The 22376-nt window shown below is 29.7% G+C and overlaps 4 protein-coding genes across 4 annotated transcripts; all 4 read left to right on the top strand.

Moving 5' to 3' along the window:
* The first annotated feature begins 3034 nt into the window (after positions 1–3034).
* On the top strand, positions 3035–3971 carry LOC149885212 (uncharacterized). The gene has a single exon (XM_090095214.1). It carries the CDS (start codon positions 3095–3097, stop codon positions 3833–3835), a length of 741 nt encoding a protein of 246 aa, XP_089951340.1. The 5' UTR covers positions 3035–3094; the 3' UTR covers positions 3836–3971.
* Positions 3658–7176, top strand: LOC149885211 (uncharacterized). Its single transcript, XM_090095180.1, has 2 exons — positions 3658–3779; positions 3903–7176. Exon 2 carries the CDS (start codon positions 3931–3933, stop codon positions 7024–7026), a length of 3096 nt encoding a protein of 1031 aa, XP_089951306.1. The 5' UTR covers positions 3658–3779; positions 3903–3930; the 3' UTR covers positions 7027–7176.
* A 542-nt stretch (positions 7177–7718) lies between these two features.
* Positions 7719–11780, top strand: LOC149885210 (uncharacterized). The gene is made up of 3 exons (XM_090095226.1): positions 7719–7996; positions 10832–11047; positions 11253–11780. Exons 1-3 carry the CDS (start codon positions 7843–7845, stop codon positions 11276–11278), a joined length of 396 nt encoding a protein of 131 aa, XP_089951352.1. The 5' UTR covers positions 7719–7842; the 3' UTR covers positions 11279–11780.
* A 1448-nt stretch (positions 11781–13228) lies between these two features.
* LOC149885209 (zinc finger MYM-type protein 1-like) lies at positions 13229–16976 on the top strand. The gene has a single exon (XM_090095181.1). It carries the CDS (start codon positions 13779–13781, stop codon positions 16773–16775), a length of 2997 nt encoding a protein of 998 aa, XP_089951307.1. The 5' UTR covers positions 13229–13778; the 3' UTR covers positions 16776–16976.
* The last annotated feature ends 5400 nt before the right edge of the window (positions 16977–22376 follow it).

Here is a 22376-nt window from a genome sequence, read left to right as displayed (position 1 = left end):
TGTTTAAAGAATGAGTTGGTAAAAATTAACATTAAAAATTAACAAGATATTGTTTTGGATGTAAATAAGTACTACCTGTTTGGTAATATGCGTCACATGTCCATCTACGGCTATAGTTGGATAACTATAATAAGATTTATTTAATTTTATAGTTAATTGATTAAAGTAAAGATTAAACTAATTACCTGAAATTTTTTTAAATGGCGGGAACAAACACGCCAGTGAGCCGTTTCATAAAATGGTTATCCCTCCGGATGGAGAGATGGCGTAATAACAGAATTTTTTTGATTTAAAAACAATGTATGGAACAAGACAATTACCAGCAGCATTGATACAGTTTCCAATTGTACAATGGATTTTTTCATTGAGACACAGAGAAGCCAATTTCATCAAAGTTCCACAAATTACATGAAATGTTTTCGTTAATGCCTGCTTCGTTGAATTTTCTTTGGAGTGTGCTTTGCAACTATTTCTTGTGTGCAAGAAGCAACTCTGAGTGATGAAATATTGCCAATGGCTCTGATGAAGAACTTATGACTCCAACGGTTTATGAAAAACTTACACCAATCTCTCCCTGATATACCATTAGGAAACAAATGAGATTGAGCTTGATGTTGCAAATAGTCGATAACTAGTGTGATGACGTCATTGTAAGTTATACCAAAGCCCCAATCAGGTAATTTGATGAGTATATTTACCAGAATCAATTCAAATTGTTGCGACAATCTTGTATTTGAACCAATCCAAATTGTTTCACCTATGCCGTGTACCCGCCTGTGAAGAGTTGCCACTGGTATGATGATTAAGCAGTTTTTTGAAGTGAATATTCACCGCTTTTTACTTTGGCTTCTACAAACTCAACTTACTCTTCGGTGTATAGTTTTTCTTTTTTCTTTGAGAGCAAGTTTTTTCGAGGTATATTTAATATCATAATAGATTTAATAATGATCGATTTAAAATTTACTCAAAAGCTTTATAGAGTCACTTGAGAATTAATTAGTTAATAAAAGCCATATATAACAAGTGAGCAACTAGCGTATATTATTCAACCCCACAATTCTCCGTTTCCATTTTTAAATCAATTTTTTTCCCTAAATAGCAAATTTAATTAAAAAAAAAAAGATTCTTGACCAGCGTAAAAAGTCTTATCGTTATACTTATCAAGTGTTTTTCAATATATATATATATATATATATATATATATATATATATATATATATATATATATACTAGGGTCAATCAAAAAGTTCATTTAATCAATTTTTTTTATAACAAAGAATAAGCATAGAACAATTAAATTAAGAGTGGATCATAAGTAGGCACTGTGCTTCAAAATAATCTCATTTAAATCTGTTTTCAGTTTTTCCAGTTGCCGTTGCATATGATCATGTAAATGTGTCCTTAAGTTTGTCTCCATGGCTTCTTGAACCTCTTCCTTTGTCTGAAAATCCAAATCCTTGCGATTAAATTCAAATGAAGAGAAAGCATATCTGTCCAACAAGTTAAAGTCGGGGCTATATGGAGGTTGAATGACACGGGTGACTTTTTTCTTAGCAAGCAAGTCTCTGACTGCAGCAGACACATGTGGCCTGGCATTATCGTGCTGAAGGAGCATTGTGTTCCATGTTACTCTTTTCATGCCTTTGTTGACAAAATTAGAATGCATATTTAATAGGAAAAGCATGTACACTTCTGAATTGACCAATTGTCCATTTGGAAGTACCTCAACATAGGCCTTGCCATCGAATGAGACAGGGAAAATTGCCATACTTTTTGCATCAAATTATGATCTCCTGATACGTTTCGGAGCTTCTTCACCAATTGAAATCCAAGTGCAATTACTGCGTTTGCACCCGATCGATCTGTGGTAAATCCACTTCTCATCCACAACAATTAGACGTCGTTCAACATTCAATTCATCTCGTAGGATGGTCAGAAATTTATGCGCAAATTCAACCCAATTTTGTTGATTTGCTTGGGTGAGGCCATATGGAATCCATTGTGAACAAACTAATCTTTTCATCAATTTTTCGGTGATTATTGAATAAACTGAACCAAAAGAAATGTTTACGACATCACAAATTTGCTCTATTGTTAAAAATTTGTCTTCATCAAGCAGTTGTTGAATGATCTCAATGTTGTCTATAGTTGTTGAGGTACTGGGTCTACCTGACCTCAATTCATCTGAAAACTGACTATAATCACTTATGTTTGATGTAGAATACTTTTGATAGTACTTGTACACTGTTTGAATGGAAGTTGCATCCTCACCCCAGGCAGTAGTTATGAATTTGTGAGCATCAGATGGAGACTTCTGATTACGACGACAAGTCTCAATTAACAATCTAATACCAACTTTGTCAATTGGCATTATAGCTTTAATTACTTAAATGATCTAAATTTAAAAATATCTATTTTTTTAAGTATATATGTACATAAGTTAATGTTAAGAATATCTATAAAAAATTTTATTGGCAAGAATATTAAAACACGAATTATACGAACTTTTTGATTTTACTAATATATATATATATATATATATATATATATATATATATATATATATATATATATATATATATATATATATATATATATATATATATATATATATCATTACGCATTCGAAAACTTAACAATTTATAAATAAAAAAAAAAAAATTTAATTAACATTTGACATAAATCTATTCAGAAAGAAATTGCAAAAAGTTAATTCAATAATTAAGAGTAAAATAAAAAACATCGTCAAAACTATTTCATTTCATTTATTTCATTCTTACCCTGTGTTACGCATTAGATTTCGCTTTTATCGGGGAACTACCTCATAACAAAAAAGCAGGAGGAGGGTGGTTTTCCCCTACTTCCCTTTTCTCATATTTAAAAACTAATTTTTTTTTTTTCCTTTTTTAAATAGCTATCTTATTTTAAAATCGTCGTTTTACTGAATTATTCAGGTTTATGGAATTGGATTAAAGGGTTATGGAAAAAATGAATAAATAATGATAACAGCAATGAAAAAATGAACGAGAACAGTACCTCGTGTGATGCTAAAATATAGAAACGTTATTAGAAAGTTTTTGAAAAAATTTTCAATATGGAAGTTACAATGAAAAATATTGAAAAACTAATAACCAACAAACTGGAAGAACAAAAAAAAGGTATTCTTAGTGAAACTATCAACCTTTTAAAAAAACAGGAAAAGATATTTAGCGATATCATAAGTGCAAATCTAAAAATATTAACAGATCGGCTTGACAAACTTGAAAACGAATTTAATAAAAGCAAATCGAATGTTAAAATAATTGAAAAAGACATCAACGATATAAAGGAAAGCATCAACTTTCAGGAAGAAAATTTCTTAAAAAAATTATCGGAAACAAACAGTCTGATGGCTAGCGAAATTAACAATTTAAAAAAAAAAAATATTGACCTTGAAAATCGTTCACGCCGTAATAACCTAAGGATTGATGGCTTATCTGAGCTGCCCATGGAATCTTGGAATGACTGTACAAAGAAAGTTAAAGATCTATTTAGAAATAAACTGGAAATCTCTGAAGACGTAATAATTGAAAGAGCTCACCGCATTGGAAAAATAAATGAAGATAACTCTCCAAGAACTATAATAATTAAACTACTAGACTTCCAAAATAAAAATAAAATCTTAACGCTATCAAAAAAACTCAAAGGAACCGGAATATTCATTAATGAAGACTACGCGAACGAAACGATGGAAATAAGAAAAAAGCTATGGGAAGATGTTAAAAGATTCCGAAAGGAAGGTAAATTTGCTATAATCAAATATGATAAAATATTCGTCAGAGATTTTCGTAAATAACTTTAATTTTAAAAAAGTACTTAATCGAGATATGTGAAATAGTTCTGTACATTTTTTATTATGCTAGCACGTTTTGATTTATCGCACTTTACGCTATGACTGACGCAAACATAAACAAAACAATAGATTTTGAAACGCTGCGTTTCAATGCCTTCGAAACTGCTAATAATATTTTACTAAACGATTTTTACGACTCTGATGCGCAAATTTTTCACAGAAATAATTTTGATTCGAAATATTTTGAAACTGAAACTTTTAAAATTGAACTCGAAACTTTAAAAAATAATTTTACTGCAATACACATAAATATAAGAAGTATAAATAAAAATTTTGATAAACTAAAACACTTTCTAATAGATTGCAATTACTCATTTAGTATGATTTGCATAACCGAAACGTGGTGTTCTGATGAATTACTTCAAACGAACACAAATTTTCAAATTCCAAATTATAAACTAATATCTTTTGAAAGAAAAACAAATAAAAGGGGAGGAGGGATCGCAACGTATATCCGAAATAATCAAGTGTTTAAAGTAAGACAAGACCTCTCTATCTCTGATACTGATAGTGAAGTCTTTACTATTGAGATAACGGGTAATAAATCAAAAAGTATTATAATTTCCACTTGCTATAGACCTCCGGAAGGTGATATAAATAAATTTACAAATTTTTTTAATGAAATCTTTCTCAAAATAAATGATAAGGGAAAAAATATTTTCTTTATAGGGGATTTAAATATTAACAGTTTAAACTACAAAGAAAACGCTGATACTAAACTCTTTTTTGATAATCTGTTTCAATTGTGTATCCTCCCAATCATCAACAAACCTACCCGAGTAACCCCAACCTCCGTTTCTGCTATAGACAATATATTAACAAATACATTTCTAGAAACCTCTTTAAAAGCAGGAATTATCAAAACCGATATATCAGATCATTTTCCTATTTATTTTTCATTATCTCAAGATCTAAAAACCTTTAACAATACCAAAACCAAAATTTATAAAAGAAAAATCAATCAAATCTCTATCAAAAATTTTAAAGACTCGCTATCTATAGTAAATTGGGATGGAGTATATCAAGAATGTAACCTTGGACACACAAACTCCGCATACAATTTGTTTATTAATATTTTTCTAGACCACTACAATAAACATTTCCCTGTTGAAGAGAAAGAAATAAAGTTAAAACATTTAAACTGCCCATGGATAACTAACGGGATTAGAAAATCATCAAAAACAAAACAAAAATTATATATCAAGTTTTTAAAAAACAGAAATGAAACTAACTTAACTACATACAAGGAATACAAAAATCTGTTTGAAAAAATTAGAAAGAATTCTAAAAAAATATATTATTCAAAACAACTACAAAAAAGCAAAGGTGATATTAAAAAAACCTGGAACATATTGAAAGAAATAATAGGTAAAAACCATACAAAATCAAATGATTTACCTGATAAAATTATCGTTAATGAAACTGAATATATCGACAAAAATTCTATCGCTGAAAACTTTAATAGCTTTTTTGCAAACATAGGCCCTAACATGGCTTCAAATATTCAATGCCCTGATATCTCCTTCGAAACCTATATCACAAACCAACATCTCTGTTTAAATATTTTCTCTGGACTAAACCATGAAGAACTAGAAATTGCAAAAAACTCACTTAAGACGTATAAGGCTCCTGGAATAGACGACATTTGTAGCTATATAGTTGTAAATGTGTTTTCAGTGATAAAACAACCAATATATGAAATATTTAAATCTTCAATTATTACAGGATCTGTACCGAATAAATTAAAAATAGCTAAGGTAATACCAATATTAAAAACCGGAGATTCATTTACACTAAATAACTACAGACCAATCTCAGTTCTACCTGTATTTTCAAAACTTTTGGAGAGAGTAATATACAATAAACTGTATAAATATCTAACAAATAACAAAATCCTAAATGAAAAACAGTTTGGCTTCCAAAAGCAACATTCAACCGAACACGCAATTCTAGATCTTATTAATAATATAAATAACTCCTTTGAAAACAAAAAATACGTCCTTGGAGTCTTTGTTGATTTATCTAAGGCGTTTGACACAGTAGATCACGCTATTTTAATTAGGAAAATGGAAAAATATGGGATAAAAGGTGTTGCACTAAACTGGTTCAAAAATTTTTTACTAGACAGAAAACAATGCGTTATTGCTCATAAAAAAAAAGCTTCAAAATTACTCAAAATAAAATACGGTGTCCCCCAAGGTTCCATTCTTGCACCTCTTTTGTTTTTAATATACATAAACGATCTTCCTAAAGCCTCGAGTAAATTGGATGTCATAATGTTCGCAGACGACACTAATTTATTTTATGCATCCTCATCTATTACAGAACTTTATGAAACTACAAATACTGAACTTGAAAAAATAAACAGTTGGTTAAAATCTAACAAATTATCGCTAAACACAGAAAAAACCAAATACATTCTTTTTCATCCTAACTTTATAAAAATACCTTCCGATTTACCTTCGTTAAATATAGATAATAAAGAAATAGAGAGAACCCGAGCAACTAAATTTCTAGGGATACTTATTGATGAGAACATCTCTTGGAAATCACATATAGATATTTTAAATACTAAAATATCAAAAAACATTGGTATCCTTTACAAAGCAAGTTCTATACTGTCTCCTGATAATTTAAAGTTCTTATACTTCTCGTTCATACAAAGCTACTACATATACGCTAATGTTGCATGGGCGAGTACACATAGATCCAAACTAACCACACTATATCGAAAACAAAAACATGCTGCAAGAATAGTTTTTAATAAGGATAGACTCTCGCATGCTGAGCCACTATTAAAAAATTTGAAAGCATTAAATGTATATCAAATCAATATATTCCAAAATTTGTTATTTATGCTCAAATATAAACTTGGACTTGTTCCTTCTCACTTTTCAAAGAATTTCTTTCAAAATAGCAACAATAGATACCATACCAGAGGAACGGGAAACTTCAAAGTACCTTTCCGAAAAACTACTCTCTCGCGCTTTTCTATTTCGTACCGTGGTCCTTGTCTATATAACAAATTAGTATCCAAAAATACCCAACTGGAAAAATCGAATAACTTAAATACTCTGAAAACATTATTAAAAGATCTTATTTTAAACACTAACAACTTTATGAACTTTTATTAAGCCTAAAACATTCAAAACTATATATAAAACTAACTTTGTTCCGAAACCAATATCAACTCTAATAACTCTAAAAACTGTAAATAACTCAAAAACAAACAACAACAACAACAGTAATAAATTATATTATTTATCAACACTAATAAATAAATAAATTTTTATTTATCAACACTATATATTAAAAAACGACTTTATATTACCTATTTAGCAAATCGTGTACCTACTTGTATTTATGTGTATTGTAATAAAATTAAAAAATTAAAAAAAAAAAAAAAAAAAAAAAAAAAAAATTTTTTTTTTTTTTTTTCTTTTTTTTTTTTTTTGTTTTGTCTGCATTCTTTGTTTTTTGCATTTTTACTTTCATTCTGTCGAAACTGATGACATGATTTTTTAAATATAAATTTATTTTAAATTGAAGTATCCAAAATATTAATAACGCAAAGCGGTTTCTTGATGACAAGACCATCGGTCTTCTGCAAGTTTCCCGCGTTCTTTGAAGTAATCTAACACTTTACAGTTTTATTTCATATAATATTTGTTATAACGTAATCTTGTGATTTTTAACTATACTTAAACTGTAAAGATTGTATTATATATTACGAGTTTATAAAGATTAAAGAACAAAAAAATAAAAAAAAAAAAAAAAAAAAAGAAAGCTGATAAATGCATTTACAAAGAGTAGGTACAAACGGCGGGGCGGGGCGGATCAGCGGAGCGGATCATTCAAGTGACACGGCACTTTTAATAGTTAAATTTCTGCTAACGAATTCAACCTGAACAAACATGTTGCTAAATTTTTTTATGATGACTTTTTAGTAAATGGCTGTGCCTGTTTTGATAGGTAGCATAAAGCACCTTAAAATAGAGGTTATTGCAAATCTTATCGCCAAGAGCAATAATGAAGATAGAACAACTACACTCAACAATCCTAAGGCAGGCGAAGTTTATGTCATACAAGTGAATCATGAAAAAGGTTAGGCAGCAATATTTCAGTGCACTTGTATAGTATTTGTATTTTTAAAATATATTTGTATACTAAAATAGTATAATGTAGTAAATAGCATAGTTTTTGGATTATACTAGTAAAAATCAATTACGAAGAAGTTATACCTGTAAAAAGTTATACCTGTATACCTGTAATAAAAAAGAAGTTATACCTGTAATCTACAATGTAGACTGTAGCCTACATGTAGTCTACAAGACTGTATATAGCTTTGTTTCTTTTAATATGTTTAAAGTAAAATCTAACATTACTTAGGCATAGTTTATCCTTTACTTAAGGCTATGCTATAGTAAAGCAAGATATCTTATTAATAAATATGTAAGGACTTCTAAATGTCATTTAATATTATATTGAATATTTTCAAGATGTCATTTAATATGCAACATTTTTTTGAAGCTAAAAATTGTCTTTCCTATTATAATTTATTTGAAGATTTATTTATTATTGTAAAATGGCTCCATAACAAACTTACATGCTTGTGTCTATTTTATATTATGTCAGTGTAAGACATGCTATAGAAAATAATCTGCAGGTTTTTAAATGACCTTTTTTATACATGCTGTTTAAAAGTATCTGTGTTATGATTTTAAAATATGAGCACCAATGTGCTTTCATTGTACTTGCCTAAAAACAATCATAAATTATAACAATATAGTAACTGCTATATTATTAAAAATATTATAATTTAGTAGTAGTATATAAAATGTGTATTATTATTATAATTATAATTATAGTTTATTAGTAGTATATATAATTTAGTAGTAGTATATAAAATATGATTTAGTAGTAGTATATAAAGTGAGTATCTAATTCACTCGCTGTTAACACATAGCTATGTGTTAACAGCGAGTGAATTAGAAACTCACTTTGACAACTCACTTTTGATAATATAGGTATATATTAATAAAAAGAATAAAAAATTTAAACAAAAACTTCTTAGAAGACTTAAGACCAAAAGTAATTTTTGTTTAAATTTTTTATACTTTTTATTAGTATTAAAAATTTTTATTACTATTAAAACTCATTAAGTTAATTTTTTTAATGCTAAATATTTGTCTAATTTGTTCTTGAAACTGTTTACATTTGTTGGCAATGTTGGGGTGTTAGCCAGGAATATATTTTATGATAAACAGAAATATATCTATAATCCCGGTTCGAAGCCCTCATGTAACCCAAACTTCTAGCCCTAAAATGGGTGAGACATATTTTCAAAGTTATAACTTTTCAAAACTTTTTTATAAAATTAAACTTATAATTTTGCAATCAAAATGAAATTATAATATTTTTTCTTTTTTTGATAGAGAATTATCTCTAACGCAGATAAGACTAAATTTTTTTTGGGGAATCCTTATCGCAAAAATCTAGATCTTCCTATATTTATGAACAGTAATGTACTGAATGAGTCATCTACCCTTTGACTTCTAGGATCAAATCTTACTTCTGATCTTAACCATCTGCTAAGGTTGTATCTCTTTACCATGCTTGCTACTTTATTACTCCTGATTCTATTCTTTATCTCTGTAAATCTCTATTAGTTATAGTACCAAAAAAACATAGAACTTACATCAATGAGGACCTCAAAGGTATTATTAATTAGTATGATTAGTCAACAAAAAGTTCAATAACATTGTTGGTTTAACAATAAACGCAGATTAATTACTACCTAGGTAGCAATAAATTTATGTTTATTGCTGATAATAAAGTTAGATTAAGATATTAGTTAACTTTATTATCAATCTTAATTAATATATTGTCAATATCATTATTCAATTTATTTTAGATATTATTACATATATGTTCAACATAAATATTATTTATTAATATGTTATCGTTCTAACTATATTATCAATCTAAATTTATTACTGTATCAATCTTAATCATTCCACTAATACATCAAACTTTGCCATGTTTAAATTGACTATTTGCTTGCTTAATCGTTTATCTTAAAATAAATAAGTTTTATGACAAATGCCCTGATGTTACTATGTAGCTTAACATGAGTGCAGTTTTTGCCCTCATGCTATGCACATTTTGTGACATAAGGGCAGATTCGTAAGATGAGAACATTCTGTGTAACTTAATATTGTTACGCAGGCAAAATTTGTAGCGCCAGAGCTAGGCAAATCGTAAAATGAGGCCAACTAAGATTACTACTACTACTATACTACTACTACTATACTACTACTACTACTACTACTACTACTACCACTACCACTACCACTACCACTACTACTACTAAAAAAAAAAAAAGAGGTGTTGAATTTTGGAAACTTTAAACCCATTGGGAATTCTACAGTATACTCGGTGCCATTTGGCTAATGATTAGGCTAGCTAACACCCTGAATATGTTCCATAAATTTTCTGTTTTGTTTATAAGGAATTTGTACCTTGGTATAAACTTGGTTTGTTCTCAGCTGTATTTTTTATTATTACCTCTGCATGTTTTGAACTTTGTTTGCTTATATTTTTGCTCTTTTTACTCATTAATTTTGGTTGTCCTGATTACTGTCACTTAATTTATATGATGTGAAGTTGTTCTCCATGTATAAAGCAATTTCAATAATTCCAGCAATTTCCACCTTTTTGCCTGCCATATCTATTTTTATTTTATACTGTGGAACCTACTAACTATACAATTGATGAGTTGTTAAATCATGCTCTTTTTAGTTCACACAAAAGTTTAAATTCTCCTTATTTGTTACCAAGTGATGTTGCATGTAAATATTGTGGTTGTTTATTGTATATGCAATGTATATGTGTGTGTATATGTAAATATATATTATTATTATTATTATTATTTTTTAGACGATTGGCGGGCAGATGGGTATAGGTGGAAGCAAAATGGTTCCAGTAAAATTCCTCGGGCTTTGCCACTTTACACAAAGATCCATTTTGCCACAGTTATACCAACAGGAATTTCAAATGATTTCCAGAAGTTTGTGTACTGTGACCTAAGTCGGACAAATCTTGTTGTTATCCATTACATCAGTAACCACAACCTTGCAGTTTTAGTTCCTCATGGTAAATATATCTTGCATTTTGATAATGGTTTTTGTTTTTCTTTTAAAAGTTTTACGTAAGTTTACTACTAAATAAAACCTACTTTAAATAAAATCTTTTAATAATATATTTAATTAAAATTCATGTTGTGTAGTCCCCTCTCTTTTTCATTCCAAACTTTGCTTTGAGTTTTTTTTACACTGTCAAGTAACATTTTGTTTTTAAGCAATAAACATTCACTCTGGCCGATGACAACAGTAGGCGGATTACCTGATATAAATCGGCGGATCACGTTTTTTTTTGTAGAACAATCATTAAACTTTACAGAGTTTCACCAACTCTTCACATAAATAAGTGATAAAGCGTTAGAAGAAAAGTTAAATACAACTGAGAAAAGATGTAAACGCGAAGACTCGTAAATGATAAAGCGATAATAAGAAAAGTTAAAAACAACAATCAGAAAAGACACATACAAGATGACTCGTCCACTCTTCACATCAATAAATGATAAAGCAAAAAGAATTAAGTTAAAAAACAACAACCGAGAAAAGACGTAAACATGAAGACTCATCAACCTGCCATATAAATAAATGAAAAGATATCGCAACTGGAAAACAAGCAAAAACTATAAAAGCTCAAAAAAAAGAAAGAATCTAGGAAGTTGGAGTTTTTGTTAGAAGAAGAGATTTAAAGAGGATTTTAAGAGAAAAGAATTTTTAAGAGATTTAAAGAGGATTTTTAAAAAGAAAAAGAATTTTGTGATAAGAAGAGTATTTTGATGAATAAGCAGTTTAATAAGCAGTTGAATAAAAGAATTTCAAGTAAGATTTTGTTTTTAAGCAATAAACATTCACTCTGGCCGATGACAACAGTAGGCGGATCACCTGATATAAATCGGCGGATCACGTTTTTTTTTTGTAGAACAATCATTAAACTTTACAGAATTTCATTTAAACAATCAAAATATTAGGCGAATCACTTAATATAAATTGGCGGATCACTTTGTTTTTTGGTAGAACTATCATTAAAGCTTACAGAGTTAGACTTAAGCAATCAAAATATTAGGCGTATCACTTCATAAAGTTTGGCGGATCTCTTGATATAATTTGGCGGATCACCTTGTCTTTTTGTAAAACAATCGTTAAAATTGAAGGAGTTTGATTCAAATAATCAAAATATTAGGCGGATCACTTGATATAAGTTGGCGGATCACCTTGTTTTTTTGTAAAACAATCGTTAAAATTGAAGGAGTTTGATTCAAATAATCAAAATATTAGGCGGATCACTTGATATAAGTTGGCGGATCACCTTGTTTTTTTGTAAAACAATCATTAAAATTGAAGGAGTTTGATTCAAATAATCAAAATATTAGGCGGATCACTTGATATAAATTGGCGGATCACTTGATATAAGTTGGCGGATCACCTTGTTTTTTTGTAAAACAATCGTTAAAATTGAAGGAGTTTGATTCAAACAATTATAATATTAGGCGGATCACTTGATATAAATTGGCGGATCACTTGATACAAATTGGCGGATCACGTTGTTTTTTGAGTTCATAAAATTTATAAAGTATTATAAACTTATATACTTTTTTTTGTCGTTTAATAAAATTGTAATATACAAATTCCTTCTAAATATTATATCGTTAGTGAATTTAAGCTATATCTGAATCGTTTTTTTAATGAAATATAACTCGCTTTAGTAACGTTTAAATGATCCGCCCCGCCGTTTGTACCGTTTAAATGATCCGCCCCGCTGATCCGCTCCGCCCCGCCGTTTGTACCTACTCGTTACCGAAACATTACTAACAGTCTAAAAGCTGGTTATCAACGTAGACGATTTTAAAAAACGTGATAAGTAATGAAAAATTGGTCGCTAAGTAAAAATTCATTCTGTAACGAAGGTCCGTAGCCATTTTGAAAGTTCTAAAATTTTCATAATCCAACTGCGCTTGCGCACAATAACCTGTCGCTTATTAACAGAGTTTGAACGACCGTGGACAACGTTAAGAAGTCTTAAGTAAGGCAACTTTAAGACGTTTTAAATAAGACGACTTACTGTGTTTCATTTGAGACCAGTTAAAGACATCTTTAAGACCAATTTCAAGACGTCTTCAATTTGGGGTGGGATATGTGTACGTGCGTGCGTGCGTGCGTGCGTGTGTGTGTGTGTGTGCAGGGGCGTCGCCTTGGAGGGGGTAGGGGGGGGAGTCTCCCCCTCCCAGAATCTAAAAAAGAGAAAAGTTGGGAATTTCCTTGCCGAGAGTTGGGACAGTTGGGAAATAGGTGATAAAATCAAAAAATACTTTCTAGTTAAATAAAATTAAAATGTTTGCAAAAATCCATCATCCATCTAATTCTTTTTTGACTTGGACAAATAAACTTTACGTTTATTAAACGACTTATGGCTGTTTTCCACAAGACGAAATAAATTGTGGAGTCATAAAGAAGAGCCCTTTTGATTTCCGCGTTGTTTTTTTTTTCGCGCTACTTTTTTTTTGTTATCAACAATAAAAATGGCAGCTGAAAGTTTATGCTGTATGTTTGACTAAAAGCAGTTATTCTTTTTTTTTTCATACTTTCTACTTTGAAACGTGAATATTTATTTCCATGAATTGATTTCAACATTTGTCTTATTTAATGTTTATAAAAGTTATCACACTTATTAAGAGTGATAACTTTTATAAACATTAAATCAGTTAAAAATTACGGTAAATTATAGTATCTGCATTTGTTTTCCAGCACTAACTATGAAAAGCAAAAGATATAAATTACAATGTTGCGTATGCAAAGCAGTATTTAACAACGACTATAAAACCAGTCATGAAAGATCCGTTCATGGTGGTAGAAAGGTTCATATACAAACAGTGGGAGCCCCAGAGAATCCTTTTCTAGCCTCCTTAGCTTCAAAAAAACGAAAAATGGTACCTCAGAATGCTGGTGATGATGTCGAAGTGGATGATGAAATACAAAGTAGTGAACATACAAAGTTAGACTTGATAATAATTGAAACATCGACTTCAACATGTAGTATATCCATAGAAGAAGAATTAACATCTTCTGATAAAAAATTTGAAGAGGATGCAAGTTCAAAAATTCAAGATAATGATGCAAGAGGGGAAAACTTGGGTTATGTTGTAGTCCAGGAACAAGCAGAGAAACTTACAGAACTAAATTCTAAATCAGATCATTTAAACCAGTTTCCTGACCGAGATGAAAAGGATGACATGAATATTATTAACTTGGATACTTCTGAAGTAAGCAGTGAAACAACAAGTTGGACTTTGCTCATGGGGAATTTGGGTGTTTTAATAGATAATCTTAAAGATTGTAATGACATTTATAAAAAATACTGTAAAGAAGAATTAGTAAATGAAAAATTCGCTGCGATTGAAATTGTAAATGCAACAAGTTCTGTGGTGGAAATGTCAAAAAATGTTTTGAAAATGGGAAATGCTTTTTTAAGAAAACTCGATATCAAAGCTCAAAGTATTATAATTGACAAATCAGATTCATCAGCATTGATAAGCCATGACCCAGGATTACGTCCACATACAATTACAGATAATCAAAAATCGTATTTAATCCAGTTAGGACCACACCAACCAAAACTTGCTAGTTTCCCAAGTGACGGTAAAAATAGATTTAATCCCCAGTGGTACAAAGAGTTTGAACATTTAGAATACAGTACCCAGAAGGATGCCACATTTTGTTTTGTCTGCCGGCTTTTCCCTAAGGTATTTGGAAAGAAGGGAAAAACTGAAGATGCTTGGATAAATGTTGGGGTAAGATCTTGGTCCAAGATGAAAAGCTATGGGAAAGAAAAACTTGGAAAGCTTCAGGCACACTTTACCTCTCAAGCACATAAAGTTGCATTAAGTGAATATTGTCACTTTCTTATGAAAAAAGGTCATATAGATCACCTTATTGATAAATCCAATAGACTTGCTCTTATAGAAGAGCAAAAAATAGAGGTACAGAATAGAAAAACTGTTGAAATTCTTATTGATACATGCAAGACTTTAGGAAGCCAAGGGCTAGCGTTTAGGGAATCGGACAGTGCTAATCAAGGTAACTTTGTTGCAGTAGTGAATCTTATCTCTTGCCACAATCCCACACTAATAGCCTGGATTGAAGATAGAGCCCTTCGTCCATATAGAGTTACATACACAAGTCCATCGTCTCAAAATGAAATGATTAGTTTAATTGCAACTGAATTAAAGGGAAAGATCATAGAAGAAATTAATAGCTCCAATTTTTTTTCCGTGATGGCCGACACTACTCCCGATATGTCACATAAGGACATAATGAGTATAGTTGTGAGAACAGCCAGTGAAAACGGTGAGATTCGGGAAAGGCTTTTAAAATCCGTTGAATGCACTGATAAGACTGGAAAAGGGATGGCTGAGCTAATTTTATCTTCTTTACATAAAGAAGGCATTGACACATCAAAGATGGCTTTTCAGTCGTATGATTACGCGAGTTCAATGTCTGGACAATTTAAAGGAGTACAAAAGTATATAACAGAAGAAGTTGGCCATAATGTACCCTACATACCTTGTCAAGACCACAGAACAAACACTGCTCTTGAACATGCATGCAATGTTAATACTTTAATACGAGAATTGTTTAATGTCCTCGAACAGTTGCATGTTTTCTTCACATCAAGCACAAAAAGATTTAGTCATTTAAAAGAAAAACTGGAAGACATTGACAGTGCACTACAGCTTGTAAACCTGTCTAGAACAAGATGGACCGCACGAGCAAAATCTGTTAAGGCTTTAAATCAGTGTTTAGAGAAGGTTGTTGATCTTCTTCAGAGCATCTCAAATAATAAGATTTTTGATACTAACACAAGAACTAAGGCAATGGGACTTCTGAAAAAAGTAACAACTTTTGATTTCATTATTACTCTTTTCTTCATGAAGAATATCATTGAGAAGATAAAAATATTAACAGAAATCTTAGAAAGTCCAAACTTCAATGTTATCGACAGTATAAATGTAATTGAAAGTACTGCCAAGAACATACAAAATATCAGTAACGATACAGATGCTATGAATAATTTGATTGAAAGTGCAGTAATATTTTCTAGGAAATTACACATTGATGCAGAAAATGATTACGAACGACACCATAGATTAATAGCAATGGAGATGAAAGCTTTTTACCGGAAAGAATTCAAAGAGGTCATAGACTCTCTAGCCATGGGTTTAACAGAAAACTCGGCAGCATTAAAGGAAATATTTGCCCCTATCACCAAAATTTTTAGTTTTCCTTTAAATAAGGATAATTTGAGTATTGAAAACTTAACAAAAGCAAACAAACTTTTTCCTCCTGGATACAAGGATCATATTCCAGACGTTCATGTGCTGAAAAGCCAGATGGAAATTTTGATAGATATCTGTTTAGAAGAAGGTCATGAAGATTTTAAGTCATCAAGAACACCAGCTAAGACGCTGCAAGACATTTTGTACCATGTTGTGAAGTTAAAGGATATACTGAAACAAGCCCATAAATTATGCATTTTTGTAATCACAGCTGCTTATGGTGTAGCATCAAATGAGCGTTCATTCAGTCAACTCAAGATTGTAAAATCACATCTGAGAACAACAATGAGTGACGAGAGATTGGATAGCCTCATGCTACTAAAGTGTGAAAAAGAACTTTGTAAAGGAGTTAACCCCGAACATCTTGTTAAACGATGGGTTCAATTGAAGAAACGTCATATTAAAGTCAAACAGTAGACAAAAAATGATAGTGATGATAAAATATTGTGCGTATAAGTTTTGAAATAAAATAATATTTTCCATATTCCTTTGTACTAATTCATTTCCGTAAAATTTTAAACTGCTATATATGCTGCCAAAATGGTTTGTAAAGTTTATTGGATTTGTAAATTGTAACATTTTTTTGGACTGATACAGTTTCACTATGAATGGGTAAAACCTTTAGACGTTTTTTGAATTGAATATTTTGTATAAATGTAAAGGAAGCTATGTTTTGTTAAAAGAAGTCAATAAATACTGATAATTGACAATTCATGAAAGTGAGTGCAATGTAGTATAACAATCAGTAGATTTTGTAAATAGGACAAAAATTGATTTTTTGAATTCTTAAATTATAAAAAACAGTTGTGAAAACTATGTTAAGCAGTTGGGAAAAATAAGGTTCTCCCCCCCCTGGAATTTTCTCACGCAACGCCACTGTGTGTGTGTGTGTGTGTACATCATGCAGCAATTGTGCATAATTGCATAATTGCATAATTTACACTTGTCACTTTTGAAATAATTAGACTCTTTACCACTGCATGAAATATATTGAACATGGTTTCCATTCCAATATTCAAAGTACTCATATTTTAATTATTTATGTTGCAAAAAAATTTTTTTCAAAGTTTAAAGTTTCTCTTACTTCTTAAGTACTTGATAACAAAATGATTAAGCCTAAATATCGTCTTTCAAGAAAAGTTCGATTCTAATGGTAAAACGAACTTTCAATATGGCTGATGGCAAACTATCTTGAACGAGCAAAACAATATTTTCACTCTTTTTATTCACTCAATAAAAAACGGAAAGTTACTACTATTCTCCAAAAACCAATTGTTGAAAATATTTTAATCAGTCGTCATGTGATCCAATGTATTTATAGATTAAGCACGAGGGAAAAAAATGTGTAGGCGTTCCATATCAGTCAGGAAATGTTTTAAACAAACCTCAACTAAATGCAAAGCTCTTATTGATCATCTAAAATTGATTTTAATTTAGGATCTTATTTTAATTTTTTGCAAGAAGGTTTACTATAGAAAAGTTAAACTAAGCATACGCAAAAATATCCAAAAATCTTGAAGAACACATTGCATTTTGGGAGATAAAATTTTCTATTTCCAACAATTTTCTGTTCCTGATGTCTACCTGTGTTTGGTAAGACATTATTGCTCAATTAGTTGTGTTTGGCAGAACTCAATCAAAAAATACAAGTTCCACTAATTCTTCTCTTAGGTACTAAAGGTGTTTTGAAAACTTTGTAAGTGCTATTTCAACAGCGTCAGATTTTCCATTTCATATTCAACTAAAAGTCGTCACTGCTTTTTTAAATTTTATTTTTCTCTCAATGAAAACTGAGTGACAATTGAGTGACATGAAGAAGTCAAAGAGCAAGGGACAAGGGGAAGGACAAAAAGATTAGAGAAAAAGAAGTCCAAAAAAGATTATTATTACCAAGTTGTCTCAAACGTTTTGTTACATGACCAAATTTATATACTGTGAGAAAGCCGTATAGCATTGGCACTGGGAACTCCTAGACTCCAGTCTCCAATCTACCTGTATTTTTAGGCAACCACTTGCAAATATTGCTGCAGATTATCTTACACAGATATCGGTTGACAAGCGGCAATCCACATTCTCTGTTTTTAAGCAAAATTTTTTAAAATCTCTTTTAAATTTTGAATAACTAGCAGTGTATTTAGACCAGAAGCATTTAAAAATTCTGGTATATTTTTGCTTTCACCCTCTGTTTAAAAAGGAGAATGAACAAGATTTGTGTTTATTTATATCATCCTTTAGTCCTACAATTTTAACAAAGATTCTAAAGTAAAATAGTCAGCTTTTATATTAGGAGATGAGATCATACACGGACAACGATTCTTTGATTTTGCAGTTTGTTTTCAAACCAAAATTAATGCACAAAAGTATTACCTTTGGATCATTTGATACTGTATGATCTAAGGAAAAAAATAATGCTGTAAGGTCTGAGGGAGGAATGTTTAATTCATTCAAAATTATGGTATTTTCAATGAAGGCAAAATGGATAAAATAATAGCTTTGTGGACACTTGAATCTTTGAAACCATAGAAACGCATACCTGTCACACTTGCTTCATTTCTCTGGATTTTTATTATTTTCTAACTCTGGTTTTGAGGCAGTTGACAGAGTAACCTACATCTACACCTAACTTGGTATTAACATAATTTCTTTTTTGATTTCTATGATGAAGCATCTTTCCTTTTTTTAATTTAAATGATTTTAGGAAACATAATTTTAAGATGTAGGAAAGTAGGGGTCGGAATGGGTTTGGGTGAGTTCTATTTACCCTAATTTTTTGCAAGTCATCCTCATTCAAAAACAGTATCAACATTTTAGATATTTGAGTATGCTCCATGACTTTTAACTATCTTAAAAAAAGAATTCCTGAACTCTTCCCCTAAAATGTGTAAATTCTCCCTAGGCCCCAGGTGAAAAAATTTTTTTTTATATTTTTGGAACGAAGAAATGTTTTCTGATGACAAAATAAAAAAAATTTCCAGGGATACGTTACTAAAAGAGCTTTTAGCAACGCATCCCTAGAATTTTTTCCTTTAATAAATTTACCAAGTTTAAAAATGACACAATCCTGGAAGTTATTTTTAATGAAAAAAGAGGAAAACGATTGCATTGTGTTTTGAAATTCGTCCCTGAAAAATTAAATAATTTTTAGCTTTGCCCAACTTCTGCATTGATTTCCTCAACCTATCTTTATTAATCACCATATTAAAAAAGGAAATACGCAAAGCATGTAGCATAAAGCAAATAACCTGATTTGTGTAAAATTGTAAAAGAAATGTCTCAATGTCAAAAATCGCAGTGATTAATAAATAAATGCTTAGATATTTTTGTACTGTGAGTATACTTAATTTAGCAGAGAGCCATCTATTTTTCTATTAACTTTATCATAATAAAGAGAATGAACAAAAATAAATGAGTCCGTGAATCTCATTTACTATATTGCTCTCATGTACTATATCACAATAATATATCGCACGTTTTTCTCGAATTAAGGATAAAGCAATTAGTTACTAAATCCAATATAATATTCCATTTTCTTAAGAAAGGTTTACACATTTTTTCTGTAAAAAACTTTTTGCAAACTAATTCATTCCAAATGTAATTTTGGCACAATTTTTTTTTTTTTTAGGATGTAGAATTTTTTGAAATGTTGAATCTTTTTGAAAAAAACTCTCACTTCAAATCGAACTTAAAAAAAAAATAAAGAAAGAAAATAACAAAAGTCTACTGCATACAAAAAAAAAAAAAATAATAATAGTAGTTTTAAAAATTTATAGATACATTTTTTTTAGCTTTCTCCTAAAGTGAAATGTCCCTTATGAAAAAACGCCGTTAAAAACCATAACACTCGCTGGTGACAACCAGCTCTAATTTAACAAAATATCACCTTTTTAAACTTTTTTAAAAAAAGTTGCTTGAAATAGGTGATGTGAGGACTTTATTTTTTGTGAAACTTTAAGTTTTACATGGATCACTGTTATGTATTTTTTTTTTTACTTTATGACCCGCGTCTTTATTAACATGACAGTTTCTATTATTAATGGTTTTCATCTTAGAACAAAAAAAATAAGCAAAGGAAATAACATGCTATAAAACCAGTAAAAATTAAAACTATGGTTTAAAGAGCACATTAAAAAAAAACTTATTTAAATGTAATATTTAGACACAAAACATAGTCTGCATTAAAAAAAAACAAAAACAAAACCTTCGCATGAATAAAAACATCTGATTTAATTGCATTTTAATTGTTGGCATTTCTATTGATTTTTTTAAGTTTCAAAATGTTTTGGAAGCAGATACCAGAATATTCTGTCGTCAAAAGATTTTTCGGTGACAGCCGACAATAGCTACAGAAGAAAAGTGAAGCTTATTGGCTCTAATTTATATCAAGTATTGCTTAAATACAGTTGATAGACCAATGAGTATTGCTTAGATACAGTTGATAGACCAATGAGCTGCATAAGCAATTGATTCCAAGTTGCCAGCTAATATTAAATGAGTAATATTACCTAGAGCTTGATCCAGTTTTAAGTAAAATAGTCTAATATCTACAAAGATAATTTTTCTTCGAAAAAAAAGTCAAAAAAATTTTAAAAACTTTTTTTAAAAACTAGGCTTTTTTGGTGAAAACCCTCCAGAATTTTGGTTCTTGTTTGTTTGTTAATTTCTAGCTAAGGAGTTAATCCAAATATTGATCTGAAAAAGTACAAATTAACTAAGCAAATTGAATATTTTAAGAATTTAAACTCCTTTAAAGTATGATTAAGATAAGAAAAAAACAACAAATAAACAAACAAATCCCTTACTTAAGGTATTCGTAGGGAAATCTAAAATACGATAATTGAAGAAAACACAACACATTTTATTTCGATTAAATATTATAAAATAGTTTTCACATTTTTAAAAATCTACATTAAAAATGACCAAACAAATTTTTTGAAAAATGCGTGATTTTTGTAGCGATCTGCAAATATAACATCTAATAATATAGCTTGTTATTAAAATTACTATTATTATCTAACAATGTAGCTTATCATTAAAATAAATCATGCTGAAATTTAAGCTACAATTTTCTAAGAGTAAAGAAGATGAATTATATTTTATGCTATGCAAGCTTAAAGACTAACTAATTTAATTATGAAAAAGATAGCATGTAGTCGTTTGGTTAAAAAATAGTTCTAAAGCGCTATGATAAGGAACATTAAACACATTGTTGTGAGAGCTGAATCATGGGTTTCAACTCGCCCTACTATAAACTTCTACTCGAACAAAAATATGTCGTCCAAATTTTTTGTCAAACTAAAAATATTACCAGCCTAAATTTTTTATCGGTTTTGTTATTCCTTTATTATCTTTATTTGTTTAACATTAGTTTTAATTCTCATCGATGTAAATTTGTATCACACAAAAAAATTAAAAATCAAAGAAAAAGAAACTATATAAGTTAAAATAGTTTTTTTCCAAACTTCACATATTTTCTTAAACAGTGATGAAACAAAAAAAGAAAAAAAAGCATTACTTTATTGGATTAAAGTCTTAAAATTGTACTAAGCAGTCTAATTGTCTGATAACATTTTATTAGCAACCATCTAGTATACTTGGGACATTGAAGTTTGTGGATTTATTGGTGGTATTTTTTTTTAAATTATTGATTTAACTTAAAAAGATATTAAATGCCACAGCTGTCAAGCTAAAAGTAAATTAGGGTTTTCGTTCCGAGCTGCCCCTGCTTTCCCAAGTATACCTAGTTGAAAGTGCCTCTTTATGTATGTATGTATGTATGTATGTATGTATGTATGTATGTATGTATGTATGTATGTATGTATGTATGTATGTATGTATGTATGTATGTATGTATGTATGTATGTATGTATGTATGTATGTATGTATGTATGTATGTATGTATGTATGTATGTATGTATGTATGTATGTATGTATGTATGTATGTATGTATGTATGTATGTATGTATGTATGTATGTATGTATGTATGTATGTATGTATGTATGTATGTATGTATGTATGTA

This window comes from Hydra viridissima, unplaced genomic scaffold, assembly GCF_058129835.1.
Source record: "Hydra viridissima isolate aposymbiotic clone 2 unplaced genomic scaffold, HvirCarnegie_v1 scaffold_8, whole genome shotgun sequence".
NCBI classification, from domain to species: Eukaryota; Metazoa; Cnidaria; class Hydrozoa; order Anthoathecata; family Hydridae; genus Hydra; species Hydra viridissima.
This window is presented reverse-complemented; position numbering and strand designations above follow the sequence as displayed.